Here is a 22,661-nt window from a genome sequence, read left to right on the forward strand (position 1 = left end):
CATTTTGACTTCTCAGCTACTCAGAATTGAATTTTAAATATACAAAACTAAAATGTTATTTACATTTTTTTGTTCACATGATTCAAATGTTCTTTGTACTTTATATCAAAATTAAAGTATAAACAGCTTTATAAATAATATAATTGAGGATATGTTACTGAATTTGTTGTAACTATACAATTTAAAAAATAAATCATAGTGAATATATCTAGAATGTCATAAGAAAATTGGTAAAGACATAAAATTTTATTTAGCTTATTTGTTTAGCTTTTTGTTGTTTTTACAAATCTACATGTCTCTCAGTTCTGTTTTGCTTGAGTAACTGAAGCTATTCTCTTTGTTCTCCTTAGGTTTTGACGTTTAAGGAAATAAATTGGCAGATGATTCGAATAGAGGCAGATGCTACTCAAAGTTCACATCTTGGAATTATGTGTGCTCCTGTTCGATTAATAACCAACCAATCAAAAATCAGAGTCACACTTAAAAGAAGAGTAAGTCAGCAGGGTGACGTTTTTGGTTCATGTGATAACTAGTGGAATTGAGAGGAAATTTTAAATAATTTTCAGGTGAAACATTGGAATATTAAAACAAAGCAAAATAAAAGGAAATATAGTGACTCAAGCTGTATTTGAAGAAATCTAGTGTAATAATATTTTTCAATTTTCTGGATTTAACACTTAGGTTTTTACTTTTGATTAATTTAATAGATTCTCTATTGCCAAATATTTTTGAACCTTAACTGTCTTATAATTTCATTTCTTCTATTGAATCTTACTTAGGAGTATGTAAACAGCAAAACCTCTATTATCAGTAGCCAAAACTAGCTTTTAAAAGGTTATTAAGATATGACTGCTAATTTGGATAAATAAGATAGTTACTTAAAGATATCAGAAGTTGAGAGTTCACTGTAGATTGTAAAGAAATTTAATGGAGTAATGACTTTAAAACATGGCTCAATTAAAGTCTCAACAATATGTTTTATATCACTAGAGACAAACAAATATTCTAAATTAAATTGAAAATTTTTTTTCAGTGTAATGTTTAATACAATATTGTGAAATGTGGTTAAAATAGCATTTCAGTTTTTAATTTTAATGCTTCTGTACTAGAATTAGCACAATTAATATAGGTAATTTTATGATTTATTAGCTATAAGTGCAAAATTAAATTATATAAGTACATGTACCTGTATACTGTGCGTCTCTTAAGGTACAAGAATTTGTCAGTCTTTTTTACCACTCTATCTCCAATACAAGGAGCTATTCCTTCTATAGTATAGGAGCACAATAAATATTTGGTGAATGAAGGAAGGATCCGTGTTTAATTTCATGCAAACATTTTAAATATTTTTAAAACATTAGTGCATTGTAAGTGTTATGTCTTGGCTTAATTTTATGAATCATTTTTTCTGACAGTTAAAGGACTGCAATGTTATTGCAACAAAGTTAGTTCTAATATTGGATGACTTATTATGGGTTTTAACGGATTCCCAGTTGAAGGCTATGGTACAATATGCAAAATCTCTTAGCGAAGCAATAGAAAAATCAACAGAACAAAGGAAGAGTATGGCTCCAGAACCTACACAGGTATGCTTTTAAGAGGAAAAATACTTATACGTAAATGGTTTAAAAATCAGAATGGTTAGTTATTTTCTTTACGTGAAATAGATTGTAAGACTTTGAGTCCAAGAATCTTTTATCTAGATATCTTACTGCATAATTTTCTACACATGGAATCTATATGAAAACATATATTAAATGATTTCTGACTATATGATGCTTATTTTGTTTGGAATTCTGTACTAGGCACTAGAGTTAACGATGACATAAAAGTATTTGATGTTATAAATACCTCTTTTCGTGCTCGCTTGGGTAGCACATATACTAAAATTGGAACGATACTGAGAAGATTAGCATGGCCCCTGTGCAAGGATGACACGCAAGGTCATGAAGCGTTGCATATTTTTGAGAGACTATGGACTCTGAGAAACAAACTGAGGGTTCTAGAGGGGAGGGAGGTGGGGGGATGGGTTAGCCTGGTGATGGGTGTTAAAGAGGGCATGTACTGCATGGAGTACTGGGTGTTATACGCAAACAGTGAATCATGGAACACTACATCTAATGATGTACTGTATGGTGACTAACATAATAAAATAAATACCTCTTTTCAGGAAGTAAAATACAACTTAAACTTACTAAAGTAAGGGCAAAAGGAAAAAAAACTTTGGTATAGTCAAGGGAGAAATGTGAGAATTAATATTACAGAAGATGTAAAACCCTGGGGAATTGCTGAAGTTCAACACAAAACTGTTAGCATTGTATCTGTTCTTAATAAAAACAAGGGATATTGTAAAATCCTATTTCTTTGAAGCTGTTTCTTTGGAAACAGTAATATATCTTAGTTATATGGCTTGTTGGTGATCTGGCTTGGTGCATGGAAGTAGCATACATTTTAAGCTTTCCTATGACTATTGAATTGGCATTAGGTACTATCTAGCTGCTATGTGATAAGGAACAGGGCTAGACACTGTAGATGTAAAAATGAATTATTATCTGACCCTGTCCTCAAGGATCTCAGAGTATAATGGGAAGTCAAGTATAAAACAAGTCATTGTAGTTCATCTTAAATGTGCAAATAAAAAGGGGAGTGAAGGAACCATAGAAGCATAGAGAAGTTGTAGTCAACTGCTTGCATAGTTTGGAAAGGTTTCACAGAGAGAATAATGAAACCAAGTCTTAAAAATGAGAAGTTCACAGGTGAGGGAAAGGATGTGTCAGATGAGGGAATGGAATCTGCACAAGTATATTGTTTTCTTTTGTTTTTTTTTTTGCACAAGTACATTGTTAAAGAGCATGGTATTTCTGATAAAAATGAGTTTGGCGTTACTAGAGAAGTCTTTTTGAGAATAACATACACATGCCTCTCAGATACACACCTTTCCAGGTTTTAAGGAAATTGGGTTACACATACTCCATTTTGATGTGTTCTTTCTTAAACTTGGTCTGCCAGAGAATGTGCTTATGTTAAAATGTCAGATTCATTCTCCCTTTCCCAAACTGCTCTTACCCTACTTGACAAATGAAAGGCCTTCTTCTTAATTCTTATTATTCTTACTATGATGGATTTGTCCAAGAAGAGGGGAAAAAAACTAAAAAAGCTTGGGGTGACAAGATGGAGGTAATTTGAAATACTGTTATTCGTGTTGGAAGTCAATGACTAAATGACAAAGTAACAAGTCATGTGGTTTCTACTTCCACTTCTTTGCTTTTGACACATTTAAAAAATTTTTTTTAAAGATTTTATTTATTTATTTGAGAGAGAGTGAGAGGGAGAGCATGCGTGGGGGAGTCAGAGGGAGAAGCAGACTCCCCGCTGAGCGGGGAGCCTGATGCAGGGCTCGATGCGGGGCTTGATCCCGGGACTCCAGGATCATGACCTGAGCCGAAGGCAGATGCTTAACTGATTGAGCCACCCAGGCGCCCCTGTTTTCAACACATTTGAAGGAGGGTCTGTCTATACATATCAGCTATTATATTATTAAAAATAATTTTTTAAAATCGTTTCATGAATCCTGGCATGTAACTTGAAGGAATTCAAAGAATTGTGTCATCTTGCTAAAATAAAACCATTTTCATTCCAATTTACTTATTTATATGAATAGTTTTCTAAAGCTTTTAGCCGTAAAAATGAAATAAGGAATTGATGGTAAACCTTATATCATTCTACCAATAAATAATATTTATCCAGTGAGATATCTTTATATTTCTCTGGGGGAACCTGATTTTAAAAGTTTGATGAACAGAACACTGAACTGTAACACAGAATAGTCTTTCTGGGTGGGTAGCCCAAGTTTAGGTAGACGTATGTGGTGACTGGATGTAAGGGGCATTTGTTATATGTTGAAGAATTTGGACTTTTTCCTGTAGCCATGTGGAAGCCACTGGAAGTTTTTAGTAGGAAAGGAAATCTAATAATGCTTGGTGGTATTATACTGGATGGGCTGAAGAAGAAAAAGATTGCCAGTCTAAAAAAGGGGTAGATTTGAACCTCTGGAAATGGTTTGAAAGAAGAAATCAATAAGGCAAACTGGGGAGAGATACCGGAGTCTTTCTTCATTTGAAAATAAAGAAGAGAAAATTGAGGATTTTCAAATGATAATTGGTAGCCATTAAGTAAAGGGAATGCAGAAGAAGGGAGATAAGGCTAAGAAAAGCTAATAAATGAGTACCATTTTGAAGTTGAAAGAACATAATGAAATAGAAGTAATATTTTAAGTATTACCATCATAGGCATGAACAGTAGTCTGTCAAGGTTTGCAGTGAGGATTTATGTAGCTTAGGATGTCAGTAACAGATGGTAATTGAAATTAAAGGCTAGTTGACAGAGTTTTGGTGTTACTGTAGGTCTAATTTATACACTATGTGGTTATATTTATATAGAATATAGATTAGAAAACCAGATAAAGATACAAATTAGGAAACTAGAAACAAGGATAAAGTTCTATAATCCTATCACCATAATAAAACCAGTGTCAGCATTTTGAGTTATTTCCTTACAGGCTTTTTGCCTAGGCACCTGCATTTTTCCTAGTTTTAGTATGTAGTAAGTGGATATATACAATTTTCTTCCATGTTGTTAGTCTTTGTAATTATTATTTTTTGTTGCTCCCTAATATTTCTTAGTAGACTTACTTAACCATTCACAGTACCACAGAGTTTCTTTCTTGAGTGGTAGTTGTCACATTACTACTTTAGGTGTCATATAGAATGTCCTAATGATTTGAGGACCAAGAGAGTGGATGAAAGTGAAGTAGTTGACAGTATTCCTTTGCTCAGCTGTACAAATTGAGAGACGTCTTCTCTCATAAATATTTGATTAGCTTCATCTTTTCCTTCTATAAAAGGGAACACTACACTGTAAACCAAGAAATGTTAAGATTATTCAGAAGGCAAAAGAGTTAATAATGGCCCACTTCCCTCCCACCCCCTGCAAACCAGCATATAAAAACTGAATCTACCACAACATTAAGATAAAAGGGTTTGTAGAGAGATTAATGTTTATGTTTTTGTTTCTATCAGTATTTTTGTTGATGAAGAAGATAGAAACCCTGGTTAAAGAAATACAGGAGAATTTTATCCTTCAAAATAGTACAATCATAGATATAAATAGTAGTCTGTTAAAGCTTTGAAAGTAGAAGAACATAAGTGATTTGTCTTGGGGTGCCTGGGTAGATCAGTTGGTTAAGTGTCTGACTCTTGTTCTCGGCTCAGGTCTTGACCTCAGGGTCCTGAGTTTAAGCCCTGTGTTGGGCTCCATGTGGGGCCTGGAACCTACTAAAAAAAAAGTAAAAATAAAAATAAGTGATTTGTCTTATGAAAGTTACTTCGACAATAAAAAAACAAAATTGTCTCAAGCCCCTAGAATTTAAGGCTTCACAATTATATTTCATCTTTCCTTTTCTTTAATTACTGTGGGTCTTGATCATTTTCTTTGAGAAATTCTCATTTACTGAGTACACTTTGAAATTTGTTTACAGATAATTCTTAATAGATAATGTGTAAATATGTATATATACAAAATACATATACTTTAATTTTCCGTATATCACTAACTATACTTTTATTAATGAATTGTTCTTAATTAGAAACTTTTTAATATTTTTTGATGAAAAATTTGGTCTTCATTTTGTTAATTATCAAAATTTCATGTACAGTTCTTTAGCTTATGTAACAGATGATCTTACAGTATGCTTACATATATAGAATCATTTTAGGCTGTTAAGTTCACATCAGTCTTTATACTTTAGCAGTATTCTATGCTTCTTCACTTTGGGGAGAAAAGAATTTGAATGCAGAGTCTGTTATAAATCTCTTCTGATTTCTGGCTTCTTCAGATATCTATGTTCAAAGGATGTGCCTCATCTCTTACGAGAGGCACCAGAGCACTTAACAGTACTAAATAGTATCACAAGCACTTTACAAAGAAGTGATTTATTTTTACAGGCTATGTAATAGTGTATACAGCTGATGTATGCAGGGCTCACATTTGTTTCTCTTTTCTTTTTTTAAAAAAAGATTAATTTTTTATTTATTTATTTGAGAGTGGGGTGTGTGTGGGAGGCTGTGCGGAGTGGGGGAGAGGTAGAGGGAGAGAATCTTCAAGCAGACTGCCCGCTGAGTCCATGCCTGATGCGGGGCTCCATCTCACAACAGGTGAGATCAAGACATGAGCTGAAACCAAGAAATGGAAATATTTAACCAAAATAACAAAATGAGGGATCCAGGTTAAGTAATAAGCAAAAGAATAGAGAAAAGTGTCTTCTAAGCTTTTTTACATTTCTCACTCTTTATATTCCCTCATAGAATAAACTGAATTATGTTATTTAAGGGGAAAACTCCTCCACTGACTGACCCACCCAGGCACCCTTGTTTCTCTTCTAATAGGTAGAACTAATACTATTTGAATAAGCTGCCTTTAATAGTTAATAAATATATTTTCTAGAATAAGGAATATAAATATATAAATATTCAAGTATTTATTAGAATACATTGGTCTCATATTCAAATTGTGTATAATTCTCCAGTTTTTAGATTTAACTTTATTCTGATACAATTCAGAATATACTTGGGGGGGAATTGAGTTATTGATAGAAAACAAAATATATTAGCTTATTTTTCACTTCACTACTAAAAATATTTAAGTTTTCTTGTTTGTGGAATTTCAAATATTTAACATGAAGTGATAAGGCAGTTTTGAATCTTTTAGAGCTCTGCAGTAGCCCTGTCTACCCAACAAGTGAAGACACCACAGACCTCAAATGCTCCTGATCTAAATGATGCAATTGTGAAACTGTTCAATGACTTTGATGTTAAAGAAACCTCTCATCACTTGGTGATTTCTCATCTAGATCTACACATATGTGATGATATTCATGCTAAAGAAAAAGGTAATAAAAGCTGCTTATTTCAAACTATTTTGGTTTTTCTAGGATTTCTTACAAAACTGGATTGTTTATCATATGTAATACATAGTATGTCCGGTATGATAACTGGCCATAATTTTATCATTCATATGAGGTATGTAAATGAAAGTTGTAATTTGAAGCAATATATATTGGTATGAAATTTTATTTTGCTTTAGTACTTAGTATTTCAGCACAATTTTTTGTTACCTAGTATTTCACCAGATACTACCAGTAAAATTAGGTTTTAAAAAAATCAAGGCCTAAATGTTAGACTTGCCTTTGAATTAACTTTTTCATAATTTTGAAACTGTATATAAATTAAATTTGAGTCCATACTCAATTCATAATTATTTGAACACATATTTTCCCATGGTGGTCTGTCTGCGTTTTTCTGACCCCATATACATGTAAACACAGCTCTGTGGCTGTTTACCATTTCTTGTGTCTCTTCACCAGTAATCCTCCCAAAATTTGCTTAGGAAGCTAAATTCTAGTTAGTAAGTTTTTTTTCTTTACTTTTAGCTTTTGTTTCTCTTATTTGTCCTTATTTAGTAGACACAGGTAATGGAGTAAATGGGAAGCTGCTCTTGGTCGCTTTGAAAATCTGTGGTTCCATAACGTAGGTACTAGACATTTCTGTTTCTCCATTGTAGAGTGTTCCTGGCCCATAAGTGTTGGGAGCGCTCATCAAGTGGGCCTTCTTCTAGGACAGTAGTTCTCAGACTGTGGTGAGCTTGAGGATCAAGCTGAGGATCTCTTTAAAACCGGGATATTTATATCTAACCATTCTACCTCAGACCTGATTCACAGTTTGTATCTGTGAAAATTTGCTCTGTATTTTTAAAGCTCAAAGAGTAAATATTGAGACCGATCCTGGATAGCAGAAGTTACCCTGCCTTCATCAGATAAGGCAGCCAGATGTCACTGACTAGATAAAAGGGTGGAACAAAAAGGTAAGGAAAGTTTGGAGTATAGAGAAGGATTTGTTCTCTTTTCTTTTGTCCATCTTTGTGTCATTTGGTTTAAAGTTGGCATCTTCTGCTTTAGTTAGGTGAAACGAAAATGGAAAAGTTAAAATAATCCTAAATAACAAAATGAGGGGTCAGGTTAAGTAATAGCAAAAGAATAGGAAAAAAAGGGTCTTCTAAGCTTTTTTTTACATTCTCACTCTTTATATTCCTTCATAGAACAAGCTCTGAATTATGTTATTTAAGGGGAAAACTCCAAAACATTTCCCTCATCATACAGATCTGTTCTAAAATCCAGAAAGGTCTGAAATGAATTACGTTCATTTGTATTTAGTTGTATCTTAATTTGTATTTTCCTTACTTCCAGTTGATTTATTCATGCTATTTTAAAATTTGATTTTTATGATGGAATCACACTGAGTTGTGATCTACTTCTAATCTTCATATAGCTGTGTTAATTTGGGCAACTTAACCCAATAGGCTAAATTTCCCCTTCAGTAAGAGATAGGATGATATAATATAGCGGTTAATATTTCCTGGGTTCAAAACCAGCTCTATATTTCTTGGCTAGTATGACCTTGGTCTATTTAATTGCCATCTTTGTGTCTCAGTTTACTTATCTAGAAAATGGGGATGATAATAGTAGTAGTAGTAGTATCTATCTCAGGGTTGTAAGGAAGAGCAAATGAGCAAGTATACTTAAAGTATTTAAAACAATGCTTGGCATATGTTTAGGGCTGTAAATATAAAAATTCTGCTCTTTTTGTATCCTCACCATTTAGCTTGGTACCTTGCAAATGATAGGAGCTCAGTAAACACTGATTAGATTGAATTACCTTTCCTGAAATCCTTAATGTATTAATCTATGATAACAGAGAGACAGTTAATCAGTGTTTCTGATACTTGCTTAATGTTTCTTTCTCTTTTTCCAGAGTCAAATAGACGTATTACTGGTGGGGCTATGCAACTGTCTTTTACACAGCTAACTATAGATTATTATCCTTATCACAAAGCAGGTATGTATAACAATTTCTTTAACAGACGTAAATCTTGCTTTAAAGTTATATAGACAGTTTATCTCATTTTCTTTTGTATTATTTGTTTTAATTTAATTCATTTCATTTTGTATTTATTTTGTTTTAATTTAATGTATGTTTATTTTTATTTTTTATTTTAATTCCAGTTGGGTAACATACAGTGTTATATTTGTTTCAGGTGTACAGTATAGTGATTAAACAATTGCATACATCACTCAGTACTTACCACAACTCCTGCACTCTTCAATTCCCATCACCTATTTCACCCAACCACCATCCACCCCCCTCCCATCAGTTTGTTCTCTATAATTAAGAGTATGTTTCTTAATTTGTCCCTCTTTTTCTCCCCTTTTGCTCCTTTGTTTTGTTTCTTAAATACCACATGAGTAAAATCATATGGTATTTGTCTTTCTCTGATTGACTTATTTTGCTTAGCATTATACTCTCTCACTCCATCCATGTCCTTGCAAATGACTTTTTGTGGCTGATAATATTCCATTGTAGATATATACCACATCTTCTTTATCCATTCATCTATCCATGGACACTTGGACTGCTCCCGTATCTTGGCTATTGTAAATAATGCTGTAATAAATTTAGGGGTGCGTATATCCCCCTTTGAATTAGTGTTTTTGTATTCTTTGGGTAAATATCCAGTACTGCAATTGCTGGATCATAGCGTAGTTCTATTTTTAACTTTTTGAGGAACCTCCATACTGTTTATCAGAGTGGCTGCACCAATTTGCATTCCCACCAATATTGCAAAAGATTCCCCTTTCTCCATATCCTTGCCAACACCTGTTGTTTTTTGTGTTAATGATTTTAACGATTCTGACAGGTGTGAAGTGCTATCTCATTGTAGTTTTGATTTACATTTCCTAAATGATGAGTGATATTGAGCATCTTTTCATGTGTCTGTTGGCCATCTGGATGTCTTTGGAAAAATGTCTGTTCATGTCTTCTGCCCATTTTTAATTGGATTATTTGGTGTTTGGGTGTTGAATTGTATCAGTTCTTTATATATTTTAGATACTAATCCTTTATTGGGTATGTCATTTGCAAATATCTTCTCCCATCCTATAAGGTTGCCTTTTAGTTTTGTTGATTGTTTTCTTTGCTGTGCAGAATTTTTTATTTTGATGTAATCCCAATAGTTTATTTTGCTTTTGTTTCCCTTGCGTCAGGAGACATATCTAGAAAAAAATAGCTCTGGCTGATGTCAAAGAGGTTACTGCCTGTTCTCTTCTAGAATTTTTGTGATTTCGGGTTTCACATTTAGGTCTTTAATCCAGTTTGAATTATTTTTGTGTTTGGTATAAGAAAGTGGTCCAGTTTGTTTCCTTTGCATGTTGCTGTCCAGTTCTCTCAACACCATTTGTTTGAAGAGACTGTTCTTTTCCCATGGATAGTCATTCCTCCTTTGTCAAAAATTAATTGACCATATACTTAATGGGTTTATTTCTGGGGGTTTTCTGTTCTCTTCTATTGATCTGTGTATCTGTTTTTGTACCAGTACTATACTGTCTTGATGATTACACCTTTGTAATATAACTTGAAGTCCAGAGTTGTGCTGCCTCCAGCTTTGCTTTTCTTTTTCAAGATTACTTTGGCTATTCGAGGTCTTTTGTGGTTCCATACACATTTTAGGATTATTTGTTCTAGTTCTGGAAAAGAATACCTTTGGTATTTTGATAGGGATTGCATTAAATGTGTAGGCTTTGGATAGTACAGACATTTTAACAATATTCTTCTAATCCATGAGCATGAAATGTCTTTCTATTTCTTTGTGTCTTTTTCAATTTCTTTAATCAGTGTTTTATAGTTTTCAGAGTATAGTTCCTTTGCCTCTTTGGTTAGGTTTATTTCTAGGTATCTTATGGTTTTGGGGGCAATTGTAAATGGGATTGATTCTTTGATTTCTCTTTCTGCTGCTTCATTATTGGTGCATAGAACTATGCATTGATATTTTATCCTGTGACTTTACTGAATTCATTTATCAGTTGTAGCAGTGTTTTGCTGGAGTCTTTCAGGTTTTCTATAGATAACATTATGTCATCTGCTAATAGTGAAGGTTTCACATCCTCCTTGCTGATTTGGATGCTCTTTATTTCTTTTTGTTGTCTGATTGTTGTGGCTAGGACTTGCAGTACTATGTTGAATAAAAGTAGTGAGAGTGAACATCCTTGTTTTGTTCCTGACCTTAGGGGAAAAGGTCTCAGTTTTCCCCATTAAAGATGATGTTCACTGTGGGTTTTTCATATATGACCTTTGTTATGTTGAGGTATGTTCCCTCCAAACCTACTTTGATGAGGGCTATTATGATGAATGGATGTTGTACTTTGTCAGAGGCTTTTTTTGCACCTGTTGAAATGATCATATTCTTTCTCTTTTTGATGTGATATATCACATTGATTGATTTGCAAATATTGAACCACTGTTGCAACCCAGGAATGAATCCCCACTTGTTCATGGTGAGTGATTTTCCTAATGTGTTGTTGAATTCCATTTGCTAGTATTTTGTTGAGGATTTTTGCATCTATGTTCAGGGATATTGGGTTGTCATTCTCTTTTTCAGTGGTATCTTTACCTAGTTTTGGTATCAAGGTAATGCTGGCCTCATAGAATGAATTTGGAAGTTTTCTTTCCTTTTCTATTTTTTTGGAATAGTTTGGAGAACAATAGGTATTAGCCCTTCTTTAAATGTTTGGTAGAATTTGCCTGTGAAACCATCTGGTCCTGGGCTTTTGTTGGGAGTTTTTTGATTACTGATTGAGTTTCTTTGCTGCTTATCAGTCTGTTCAAATTTTCTTTTCCTGTTTCAGTTTTAGTGGTTTATATGTTTCTAGGATTTATCCATTTCTTCTAGGTTGTCTAATTTGTTGGCATATAGTGTTTCATAATAACCTCTTATAATTGTATTTCTGTGGTCTTGGTTGTTATTTCTCCTTGCTCATTTTTTATTTTATTGGAGTCCTGTTTCATTTTTTCTTTTTTTTTTAAGATTTTACTTATTTGAGAGAGAGAGAATGAGAGAGAGAGAACACAAGAGGGGGGAGGGTCAGAGGGAGAAGCAGACTCCCCTGCTGAGCATCTTTTTTTCTTTAAGTCTGGTTAGAGGTTTATCAATTTTATTTTTTTCAAAGAAACAGCTCTTGGTTTCGTTGATTTGTTCTATTGTTTTTTTTAGTTTCTATATAATTTATTTCTGCTCTAATCTTTATTATGTCCTACTGGTTTGGGATTTTGTTTGTTTTCTTTTTCTAGCTCCTTTAGGTGTAAGGTTAGGTGGTGTATTTGAGATTTTTCTTGCTTCTTGAGGTAGGCCTTTTTGGCTATGAATTTCCCTCTTAGAACTGCTTTTGCTGCATCCCAAAGGTTTTGGACCATTATATCTTCATTTGTTTCCATTTACTTTTTTATTTCTTCTTTTATTTTCTGGTTGACACATTCATTGTTTAGTAGTATGTTATTTAACCTACATGTATTTGTGATCTTTCCAGATTTTTTCTTGTGGTTAACTTCTAGTTTCATAGTGTTGTGGTCAGAAAAGGTGCATGGTGTGACTTCAACATTCTTGAATTTGTTGAGATTTATTTTGGAGAATATTCCGTGTGCACTTGAAAAGAATATGTATTCTGCTATTTTATGATGGAGTATTCTGTATCTGTCAAATCCATCTGTTCCAGTTTGTCATTCAAAGCCCTTGTTTTCTTAATTGATTTTCTGTTTAGATGATCTGTCCATGATGTTTAAGTGGGATGTTAAAGTCCCCTACTATTATTACTATCAATTAGTTCCTTTATGTTTGTTATTAACTGTTTCATGTATTTGGGTCCTCCTGTGTTGGGTGCATAAATATTTATAATTGTTACATCTTCTTGTTGGATTGTCTCTTTATGATTGTATAGTATCCTTCTTTGTCTCTTGTTACAGTCTTTGTTTTAAAGTCTGTTTTTGCCTGATACAAGTATTGCTACTCCAGCTTTTTTTGACATCCATTTGCATGATAAATGTTTCTCCATCCCCTCACTTTCAATCTGCCAGTGTCTTTGGGTATAAAATAAGACTTCTGAAGGCAGCATACAGATGGGCCTTGTTCTTTTTATCCATTCTGTTATCTGTCTTTTGATGGGAGCATTTAGTTCATATAAATTCAAAGTAATTATTGACAGATATGTATTCATTGTCATTTTATTATTTGTTTTGTTGTCATTTCTAAAGATTTTCTCTGATTTTTGTCTCTTTCATGGTTTGCTGATTTTCTTTAGTGATATATTTGGATTTCTTTCTCTTTATTCTTTGCATATTTATTAGTGGTTTTTGTTATGGTTACCATTAGGTTTGTATATAACCTTTTCTGCATATAGCAGTCTGTATTAACTTTGATCCCATTGTTTACTTTTCTCCTCCCCACATTTTAGATACATGTTTTTATATTTTACATTCTTGTATTTTGTGAGTTCCTTGATTGATTTTTTATAGAAATATTCATTTTTACTGCTTTTGTGTTTCCTATTTTAATAATGTCACTTTTGGTCTTTCCTTTCCACTCACTGTTCCCTTTAATATTTCTTGCTGGACTGGTATAATGGTCATGAACTCCTTTCTTTTTTGTTTGTCTGGGAAACTCTATCTCTCCTTCTATTCTGAATGATAGCCTTGCTGGATAGAGTATTCTTTGGTGCAGATTTTTCCCATTCAGCACTTTGAATATTTCATGCCGCTGTCTTCTGGCTTGGAAAATATCTGCTGAAAAATACTCTTATAGCCTTATGGGTTTCCCCTTGTAAGTTACTGTCTTCTTTTGTCTTCCTGCTTTTAATTTTTTTTCTTTATCACTATATTTTGCCAATTAAAATATATCTTGGTGTGCATCTGCTTTTGTTGATTTTGATGTTCGTTCTTGTGTGCCTCCTGGATCTAGATCTTGGATCCTTTCCCAGGAAAGGAAACAGGTATCTAGGGAAATTTTTAGCTTTTCTTTCTTTCTTCTTTTGTTTCTGTTACTTTGTTTCTTTCTTTGTTTCTTTATTTCAGGCAGCAAAGCAGAGTTTATTGAGCAATAGTAAAATTTATTAAATGATAGAGTAAAGCTCCCGAATAGGGAGGGGGACCCGAGAGGGTTGCCTTCTTTCATTTCTTCAAAGGAATTTTCTGCCCCCTTTTCTCTCTCTTCTTTTTCTGGGACTCCTATAATATTATGTTTGATGGAATCACTGAGTTCCTTAAGTCTATTCTCATTTCGCATAATTCTTTTCTCTCTCTTTTGTTCAGCTTGATTACTTTCCATTAATCTGTCTTCTAGGTTACTAATTTGTTCCTCTGCTTCTTCCATCCTGCTGCTCATTCCACCAGGTGTGTTTCTCATTTCATTCATTGAGCCTTTTATCTTTGCCATGTCATTCCTTATCTCTGTGTTAAGGGTCTCGCTCACGTCTTCCACTCTTCTCAAGTCCAGTGAATATCCTTATAGTCATTACTTTAAATTCTCTATCAGTCATGTAACTTATATTTGTTTCACTTAGCTCTAAGGCTGTACCCTTGTCCTGTTCTTTCACTTGAGATAAATTTCTCTGTCTTCTCATTTTGTCTAAGGCTCTGTGCCTATTTCTCTGTGTTGGGAAAATCAGCTATATCGCCTGTTCTTGAGGGTAATGGCCTTATGAAAAAGAGGTCCTGGAGTGCCCTGCTTTCTGGTGTTCCCTGTTCACCAGATCCTGGTGCTTCTGGGATTGCTCTGTTGTTTCCTGGTCACTTTATCTCTCAAGCCAGTTGTCTGCAGAGGCTCTCTTTGCCTGTTGTTGGCAGTGTTTTGTCCCTGCCCTGAATATGGACCATTTTAGCTAGGTATGCTCTGGTCTGCTTGTGAAATGAGACCTATTGCCACAACTGCCAGAACAGAGGCTCTTCAAAACTCTCATTTAGGGAGATGCAGTGTGAGCAGGGATCTGGGCATGTCTTCTGGGGGATTGGGGTCCGCTGTACTGGGACTGAGGCAAGTGTGAATGGGAGGGGCAGTACCACTGGAGTGCGTGAAGCAAGGTTTGATGTAAGCAAGTTGGGTAGTGAATGTCCACACTAAGCTGATTCCTGCAGGTTACACTGTGCTTATGCTGAGGGGCGAGGGAAGGAAATGGTCCTGGCCTGTTCCTTTGTTCCCAGAGGGGTCTCTCCATGAATGCTTTCTCTCTGGGATGTGATCCAAGATGAGTGAATAACTTCCCTCGTGTATGCTTCAGGTGCTCTTCAGATTGCTCTTTCCATGCTACATGTTTGTGGGTTGTTTGTCTGCCTTCTTTACAAGAGCTGCTTCAGTGTCCTCCAAACTTTCCCACAGCCAGGCATGCTGACCTTCAGAACTCCAGGCTTTTAAACCTTGCTGGTTGCTAGCAGTCATGAAATTCAGCTCCTTTTGCTTTCCAAGTCAACTGCTTATGGGGATTCATTTTCCCCATGTTTTCTCCTGTGTGTTAGTTTGTCTCTCACCCTTTTCTGTGACTCTGGTTCCCTCCCCAACACAGTAGCCACGAACTGTTTCTATCCCAAATCCTGTAACTGCACTTCCTACCTCCTTCATTGTGGCCTCTTCTCTACCTTTAGTGCGGCATTCTGCCAGTCTTGAGGTCAATTTCTGGGGTATTTAGAATGATTTGATAGTAATCTAATTGTATTCGTGGGTCAAGGTGAGACTGGACTTCTAATCTACTGCCATCTTTCCTCTCTCTTTAATTTAATATTTTTTTAATAAATTTTTATTGTTATGTTACTCACCATTCATTACATCAATAGTTTTTGATGTAGTGTTCCATGATTCAATGTTTGTGCATAACACCCAGTGCTCCAAGCAGAATGTGCCCTCTTTAATACCCATCACCAGGCTAACCCATTCCCCACCCTCCTCCCCTCTAGAACCCTCAGTTTGTTTTTCAGAGTCCATCGTCTCTCATGGTTCGTCTCCCCCTCCGACTTACTCCCCTTCATTCTTCCCCTCCTGCTATCTTCTTCTTTTTCTTAACATGTATTGCATTATTTGTTTCAGAAGTACAGATCCGTGATTCATTAGTCTTGTACAATTCACAGTGCTCACCATAGCACATACCCTACCCAATGTCTATCACCCAGCCACCCAATCCGTCCCACCCCCCACCACTCCAGCAACCTTCAGTTTGTTTCCTGAGATTAAGAATTCCTCATATCAGTGAGGTCGTATGATACATGTCTTTCTCTGATTGACTTATTTCACTCAGCATAACACCCTCCAGTTCCATCCACGTCGTTGCAAATGGCAAGATCTCATTCCTTTTGATGGCTGCATAATATTCCATTGTGTATATATACCACCTCTTCTTTATCCATTCATCTGTCGATGGACATCTTGGCTCTTCCCACAGTTTGGGTATTGTGGACATTGCCGCTATAAACATCGGGGTGCACGTACCCCTTCAGATCCCTACATTTGTATCTTTGGGGTAAATACCCAGTAGTGCAATTGCTTGGTCATATGGTAGCTCTATTTTCAACTGTTTGAGGAACCTCCATACTGTTTTCCAGAGGGGTTGCACCAGCTTGCATTCCCACCAGCAGTGTAGGAGGGTTCCCCTTTCTCCACATCACCACCAACATCTGTCGTTTCCTGACTTGTTAATTTTAGCCATTCTGACTGGTGTGAGGTGGTATCTCATGGAGGTTTTGATTTGGATTTCCCTGATGCTGAGTGATGTTGAGCACTTTTTCATATGTCTGTTGGCCATTTGGATGTCTTCTTTGGAAAAATGTCTGTTCATGTCTTCTGCCCATTTCTTAATTGGGTTATTTGTTCTTTGGGTGTTGAGTTTGATTTCTTTATAGATTTTGGATACTAGCCCTTTATCTGATATGTCATTTGCAAATATTTTCTCCCATTCTGTCGGTTGTCTTTTGGTTTTGTGGACTGTTTCTTTTGCTGTGCAAAAGCTTTTTATCTGGATGAAATCCCAATAGTTCATTTTTGCCCTGGCTTCCCTTGCCTTTGGCGATGTTTCTAGGAAGAAGTTGCTGCGGCTGAGGTCGAAGAGGTTGCTGCCTGTGTTCTCCTTTAGGATCTTGATGGACTCCTGTCTCATGTTTAGGTCTTTCAACCATTTGGAGTCTATTTTTGTGTGTGGTGTAAGGAAATGGTCCAGTTACATTCTTCTGCATGTGGCTGTCCAATTTTCCCAACACCATTTGTTGAAGAGACTGTCTTTTTTCCATTGGACATTCTTTCCGGCTTTGTCGAAGATGAGTTGACCATAGAGTTGAGGGTCCATTTCCGGGCTCTCGATTCTGTTCCATTGATCTATGTGTCTGTTTTTGTGCCAGTACCATACTGTCTTGATGATGACAGCTTTGTAATAGAGCTGGAAGTCCAGAATTGTGATGCCGCCAGCTTTGCTTTTCTTTCTCAATATTCCTCTGGCTATTCAGGGTCTCTTCTGGTTCCATACAAATTTTAGGATTATTTGTTCCATTTCTTTGAAAAAGGTGGATGGTATTTTGATGGGGATTGCATTGAATGTGTAGATTGCTCTGGGTAGCACTGACATCTTTACAATGTTTGTTCTTCCAATCCATGAGCATGGAACGTTTTTCCATTTCTTTGTGTCTTCTTCAGTTTCTTTCATGAGTATTTTATAGTTTTCTGAGTACAGATCCTTTGCCTCTTTGGTTAAATTTATTCCTAGGTATCTTCCGGTGTTGGGTGCAATTGTAAATGGGATCGACTCCTTGATTTGTCTCTCTTCTGTCTTGTTGTTGGTGTATAGGAATGCCACTGATTTCTGTGCATTAATTTTATATCCTGCTACTTTACTGAATTCCTGTATGAGTTCTAGCAGTTTTGGGGTGGAGTCCTTTGGGTTTTCCACATACAGTATCATATCATCTGCAAAGAGTGAGAGTTTGACTTCCTCTTTGCCGATTTGGATGCCTTTGATTTCTTTTTGTTGTCTGATTGCTGTGGCTAGGACTTCTAATACTATGTTGAATAGCAGTGGTGATAGTGGACATCCCTGCCGTGTTCCTGACCTTAGGGGAAAAGCTCTCAGCTTTTCCCTATTGAGAATGATATTCGCTGTAGGTTTTTCATAGATGGCTTTTATGATATTAAGGTACGTACCCTCTATCCCTATACTCTGAAGAGTTTTGATCAAGAAAGGATGCTGTACTTTGTCAAATGCTTTTTCTGCATCTATTGAGAGGATCATATGATTCTTGTTCTTTCTTTTGTTAATATATTGTATCACGTTGATTGATTTGCGGATGTTGAACCAGCCTTGCAGCCCAGGGATAAATCCCACTTGGTCATAGTGAATAATCCTTTTAATGTACTGTTGGATCCTATTGGCTAGTATTTTGGTGAGAATTTTTGCATGCATGTTCATCAAGGATATTGGTCTGTAGTTCTCCTTTTTGATGGGGTCTTTGTCTGGTTTTGGGATCAAGGTAATGGTGGCATCATAAAATGAGTTTGGAAGTTTTCCTTCCATTTCTATTTTTTGGAACAGTTTCAGGAGAATAGGTATTAATTCTTCTTTAAATGTCTGATAGAATTCCCCTGGGAAGCCATCTGGCCCTGGACTTTTGTTTTTTGGGAGATTTTTGATGACTGCTTCAATTTCCTTAGTGGTTATAGGTCTGTTCAGGTTTTCTATTTCTTCCTGGTTCAATTTTGGTAGTTGATACATCTCTAGGAATGCACCCATTTCTTCCAGGTTATGTAATTTGCTGGCATAGAGTTGCTCATAATATGTTCTTAGAATTGTTTGTATTTCTTTGGTGTTGGTTGTGATCTCTCCTCTTTCATTCATGATTTTGTTGATTTGGGTCCTTTCTCTTTCCTTTTTGATAAGTCTTGCCAGAGGTTTATCAATCTTGTTAATTCTTTCAAAGAACCAGCTCCTAGTTTCGTTGATCTGTTCTACTGTTCTTTTGGGTTTCTATTTCCTTGATTTCTGCTCTGATCTTTATTATTTCTCTTCTCCTGCTGGGTTTAGCCTTTATTTGCTGTTCTTTCTCCAGCTCCTTTAGGTGTAGGGTTAGGTTGTGTATTTGAGACCTTTCTTGTTTCTTGAGAAAGGCTTGTATTACTATATACTTTCCTCTCAGGACTGCCTTTGCTGTATCCCAAAGATTTTGAACAGTTGTGTTTTCATTTTCATTGGTTTCCATGAATTTTTTAAATTCTTCTTTAATTTCCTGGTTGACCCATTCATTCTTTAGTAGGATGCTCTTTAGCATTTGAGTTCTTTCCGACTTTCCTCTTGTGATTGAGTTCTAGTTTCAAAGCACTGTGGTCTGAAAACATGCAAGGAATAATCCCATCTTTTGGTACCGGTTGAGACCTGACTTGTGACCTAGGATGTGATCAATTCTGGAGAATGTTCCATGGGCACTAGAGAAGAAAGTGTATTCCGTTGCTTTGGTATGGAATGTTCTGAATATGTCTGTAAAGTCCATTTGGTCCAGTGTTTCATTTAAAGTCTTTATTTCCTTGTTGATCTTTTGCTTAGATGATCTGTCCATTTCAGTCAGGGGGGTGTTAAAGTCCCCCACTATTATTGTATTGTTGTCAATGTGTTTCTTTGCTTTTGTTATTAATTGCCTTATATAATTGGCTGCTCCCATGTTAGGGGCATAGATATTTACAATTGTTAGATCTTTTTTGGATAGACCCTTTAGGTAGGATATAGTGTCCTTCTTCATCTCTTATTACAGTCTTTGTTTTAAAATCTAATTTGTCTGATATAAGGATTGCCATCCAGCTTTCTTTTGGTGTCCATTAGCATGGTAAATGGTTTTCCACCCCCTCACTTTCAATCTGGGGGTGTCTTTGGGTCTAAAATGAGTCTCTTGCAGACAGCATATTGATGGGTCCTGTTTTTTAATCCCATCTGATAGCCTGTGTCTTTTGATTGGAGCATTTAGCCCATTTACATTCAGGGTAACTATTGAAAGGTATGAATTTCTTGCCATTTTATTGCCTGTAAGGTGAGTGTTACTGTATATTGTCTGTGTTCCTTTCTGATCTATGCTGCTTTTAGGCTCTCTTTTTGCTTAGAGGACCTCTTTCAATATTTCTTGTAGGGCTGGTTTCGTTTTTGCAAATTCCCTTTAGTTTTTGTTTGTCCTGGAAGCTTTTTATCTCTCCTTCTATTTTCAGTGACAACCTAGCTGGATATAGTATTCTTGGCTGCATATTTTTCTCATTTAGTGCTCTGAAGATATCATGCCAGTCCTTTCTGGCCTGCGAGGTCTCTGTGGATAGGTCTGTTGCCAATCTAATATTTCTACCATTGTAGGTTACATATCTCTTCTCCCGAGCTGCTTTCAGGATTTTCTTTTTGTCTCTGAGACTCCTAAGTTTTACTATTAGATGTCGGGGTGTTGACCTAATTTTATTGATTTTGAGAGGGGTTCTCTATGCCTTCTGGATATTGATGCCTGTTTCTTTCCCCACATTAGGGAAGTTCTCTGCTATTAATTGCTCCAATATACCTTCTGCCCCTCTCTCTCTTCTTCTTCTGGGATCCCAATTATTCTAATGTTGTTTCATCTTATCGTATCGCTTATCTCTCGAATTCTGCCCTCGTGATCCTGTAGTTGTTTATCTCTCTTTTTCTCAGCCTCTTTATTTTCCATCATTTGGTCTTCTATATCGCTGATTCTTTCTTCTGCCTCATTTATCCTAGCAGTTAGTGCCCCCATTTTTAATTGCACCTCATTAATAGCCTTTTTGATTTCGATTTGGTTAGATTTTAGTTCTTTTATTTCTCCAGAAAGGGTTTCTCTAATAACTTCCACGCTTTTTTCAAGCCCAGCTAGTATCTTTAAAGTCATGATTCTGAACTCTAGGTCCGACATTGTACTAATGTCAGTATTGAGTAGGTCCCTGGCAGACGGTACTACCTCTTGTTCTTTTTGCTGAGGTGATTTTTTTCGTCTTGTCATTTTGTCCAGAGGAGAACAAATGAATGAGAGAACAGAATGCTAAGAGGTTAACAACATCTCCAGCAATTACACTCTATACAAATCAGAAAATACCTGAAACAAGGGGACAAGAAAGGGAAAGTAAGAATAGAAAAAAAAAAAGGAAAAAGAAAAAGATAAAAACAAAAACAGAAGAAAACAAAACAAAAAAAAACAGAATATGATCAAATATGATCGGGCTAGTGCATAGATCAGTGCCACACACTAGCATTTGGGCATATTTTGGTCTGTTAGAAGAACGTGCCTGCTAAAATTTTAAAGGAAGAAGACTTATATGTGTACAAAATAAGGATTGATACAATGAAGGGATCGCAGATGATTGTAAAGATGAAAATTATAAAGGATTTTATAAAAGGAATTGATAAGAAGTTGTTTTTAAAAAGAAAGAAGATTTAAAAAGTAAAAGAAAAAAAGAAAAAAAAAGGGAGAGAATGTGATCAAGCAGGAGAATAGAACAAAGCCATACACTAGTGATTTAGGGTGTATTTTGATCTCTTAGAAGAAATTGTATCTCAAAATTTTAGAGAGAACAACTTATATATATATGCCAAAAATAAGGGTAACTACTATGAAGGGATAAAAATATGACTCTATAAATGAAAAATAAAAAATGTTTTTTTTAAAAAAGGGATTGATAAGATGTTTGAAAAAGGGAAATAGAAAAATCCAAAAAAATAGTTAATAAAATTAACTTTGAAAAACTAATGAATTATGGTAAAAAAGCCATGAATTCTATGTGCAGTATTCCCCTAACGCTGGAGTTCTCCCGTTCTCCTTGATCGGTAAACTTGGTCTTGGCTTGCTGGCTGTTCGTGCTGATCTTCTGGGGGAGGGGCCTGTTGCCGTGGTTTCCAGATGTCTTTGCCAGAGGCGGAATTGCCCCGCCCTTTTCGGTCCGGGCTAAGCAAGCTGCTCCGGTTTGGTCTCAGGAGCTTTTGTTTCCTGCAATCTCTCGGTAGAGCTTTGAAGGACCAGGGTGAAAATGGTGGCCTCCCAATCTCCGCCCGGAGGAGCTGAGAACTCGGGGCCCCACTCCTCAGTGCGCCCCCAGAGAAAAGCAGTCACTCCGGTCTCCCCGGTCTCCGGCCGCGCTCTGTGCTCACCCGGCCTGTGACCGAGCATTTCTATCTCTGGCACCCGACCCCGTGTGGAGTCTCCAAACCCAGCAGATCCCTGCGGTGCGCTCCCACGCCACTCCTCCCAGGGGAGGAAGGGTGTCTCCCCCGCTCTGCCGCTTGTTGGGTCCCTGCTGGAGAAGCAGTGGCCCGACTTCCAGAAAGTGGTCGCTTTTTTGTTCAGAGTGTTGTTACTCTTCTTATCTTCAATCTCCTGTTGAGTTCGTAGGTGTTCAGAATGGTTTGATCCCTATTCAGCTGAATTCCTGAGACCAGATGAAATCCAGGTCTCCTACTCTTCCGCCATCTTTTTAATTTAATTTTTTAAGGAAAAAAGAGACCAAGATATTTGCTATTTTTTCCCCAGTAGTATCTTACCAAGAAGACATAAATGCCATAGAAAATATTTATGTATTTTATAGAGTTTTATGTAGATTATTAGAAAGTATAATTGTTAGTATTTGTCAGTATTCTAAATAATTGATTTAAAACTTAAAATCAAAATGTGGAAGACATATTTTGTGCCATTTTATTTTGTTCATTGTAGCAAAAGGAAGTTATTAATATCGGT

The 22,661-nt window shown here is 35.9% G+C and overlaps 1 protein-coding gene and 1 non-coding gene across 3 annotated transcripts in view; both read left to right on the top strand.

Annotated features, from left to right (window-relative positions):
* Positions 1–22,661, top strand: part of BLTP3B (bridge-like lipid transfer protein family member 3B) — a 120,943-nt gene that overhangs the window by 40,599 nt on the left and 57,683 nt on the right. For both annotated transcript variants that reach the window (XM_025882433.2, XM_025882432.2), the window contains 4 exons: positions 351–491; positions 1,416–1,586; positions 6,766–6,946; positions 8,865–8,948. In XM_025882433.2, the coding sequence (XP_025738218.1) occupies positions 351–491; positions 1,416–1,586; positions 6,766–6,946; positions 8,865–8,948 (577 nt within the window). The remainder of the gene's footprint in view (positions 1–350; positions 492–1,415; positions 1,587–6,765; positions 6,947–8,864; positions 8,949–22,661) is intronic.
* On the top strand, positions 1,860–1,966 carry LOC112832108 (U6 spliceosomal RNA). Its single transcript, XR_003210311.1, has one exon. It is a non-coding gene; the product is annotated as a U6 spliceosomal RNA (small nuclear RNA).

This window comes from Callorhinus ursinus, unplaced genomic scaffold, assembly GCF_003265705.2.
Source record: "Callorhinus ursinus isolate GAN/ISIS: 27379988/994484 unplaced genomic scaffold, GSC_fseal_2.0 scaffold14, whole genome shotgun sequence".
NCBI lineage: Eukaryota > Metazoa > Chordata > Mammalia > Carnivora > Otariidae > Callorhinus > Callorhinus ursinus.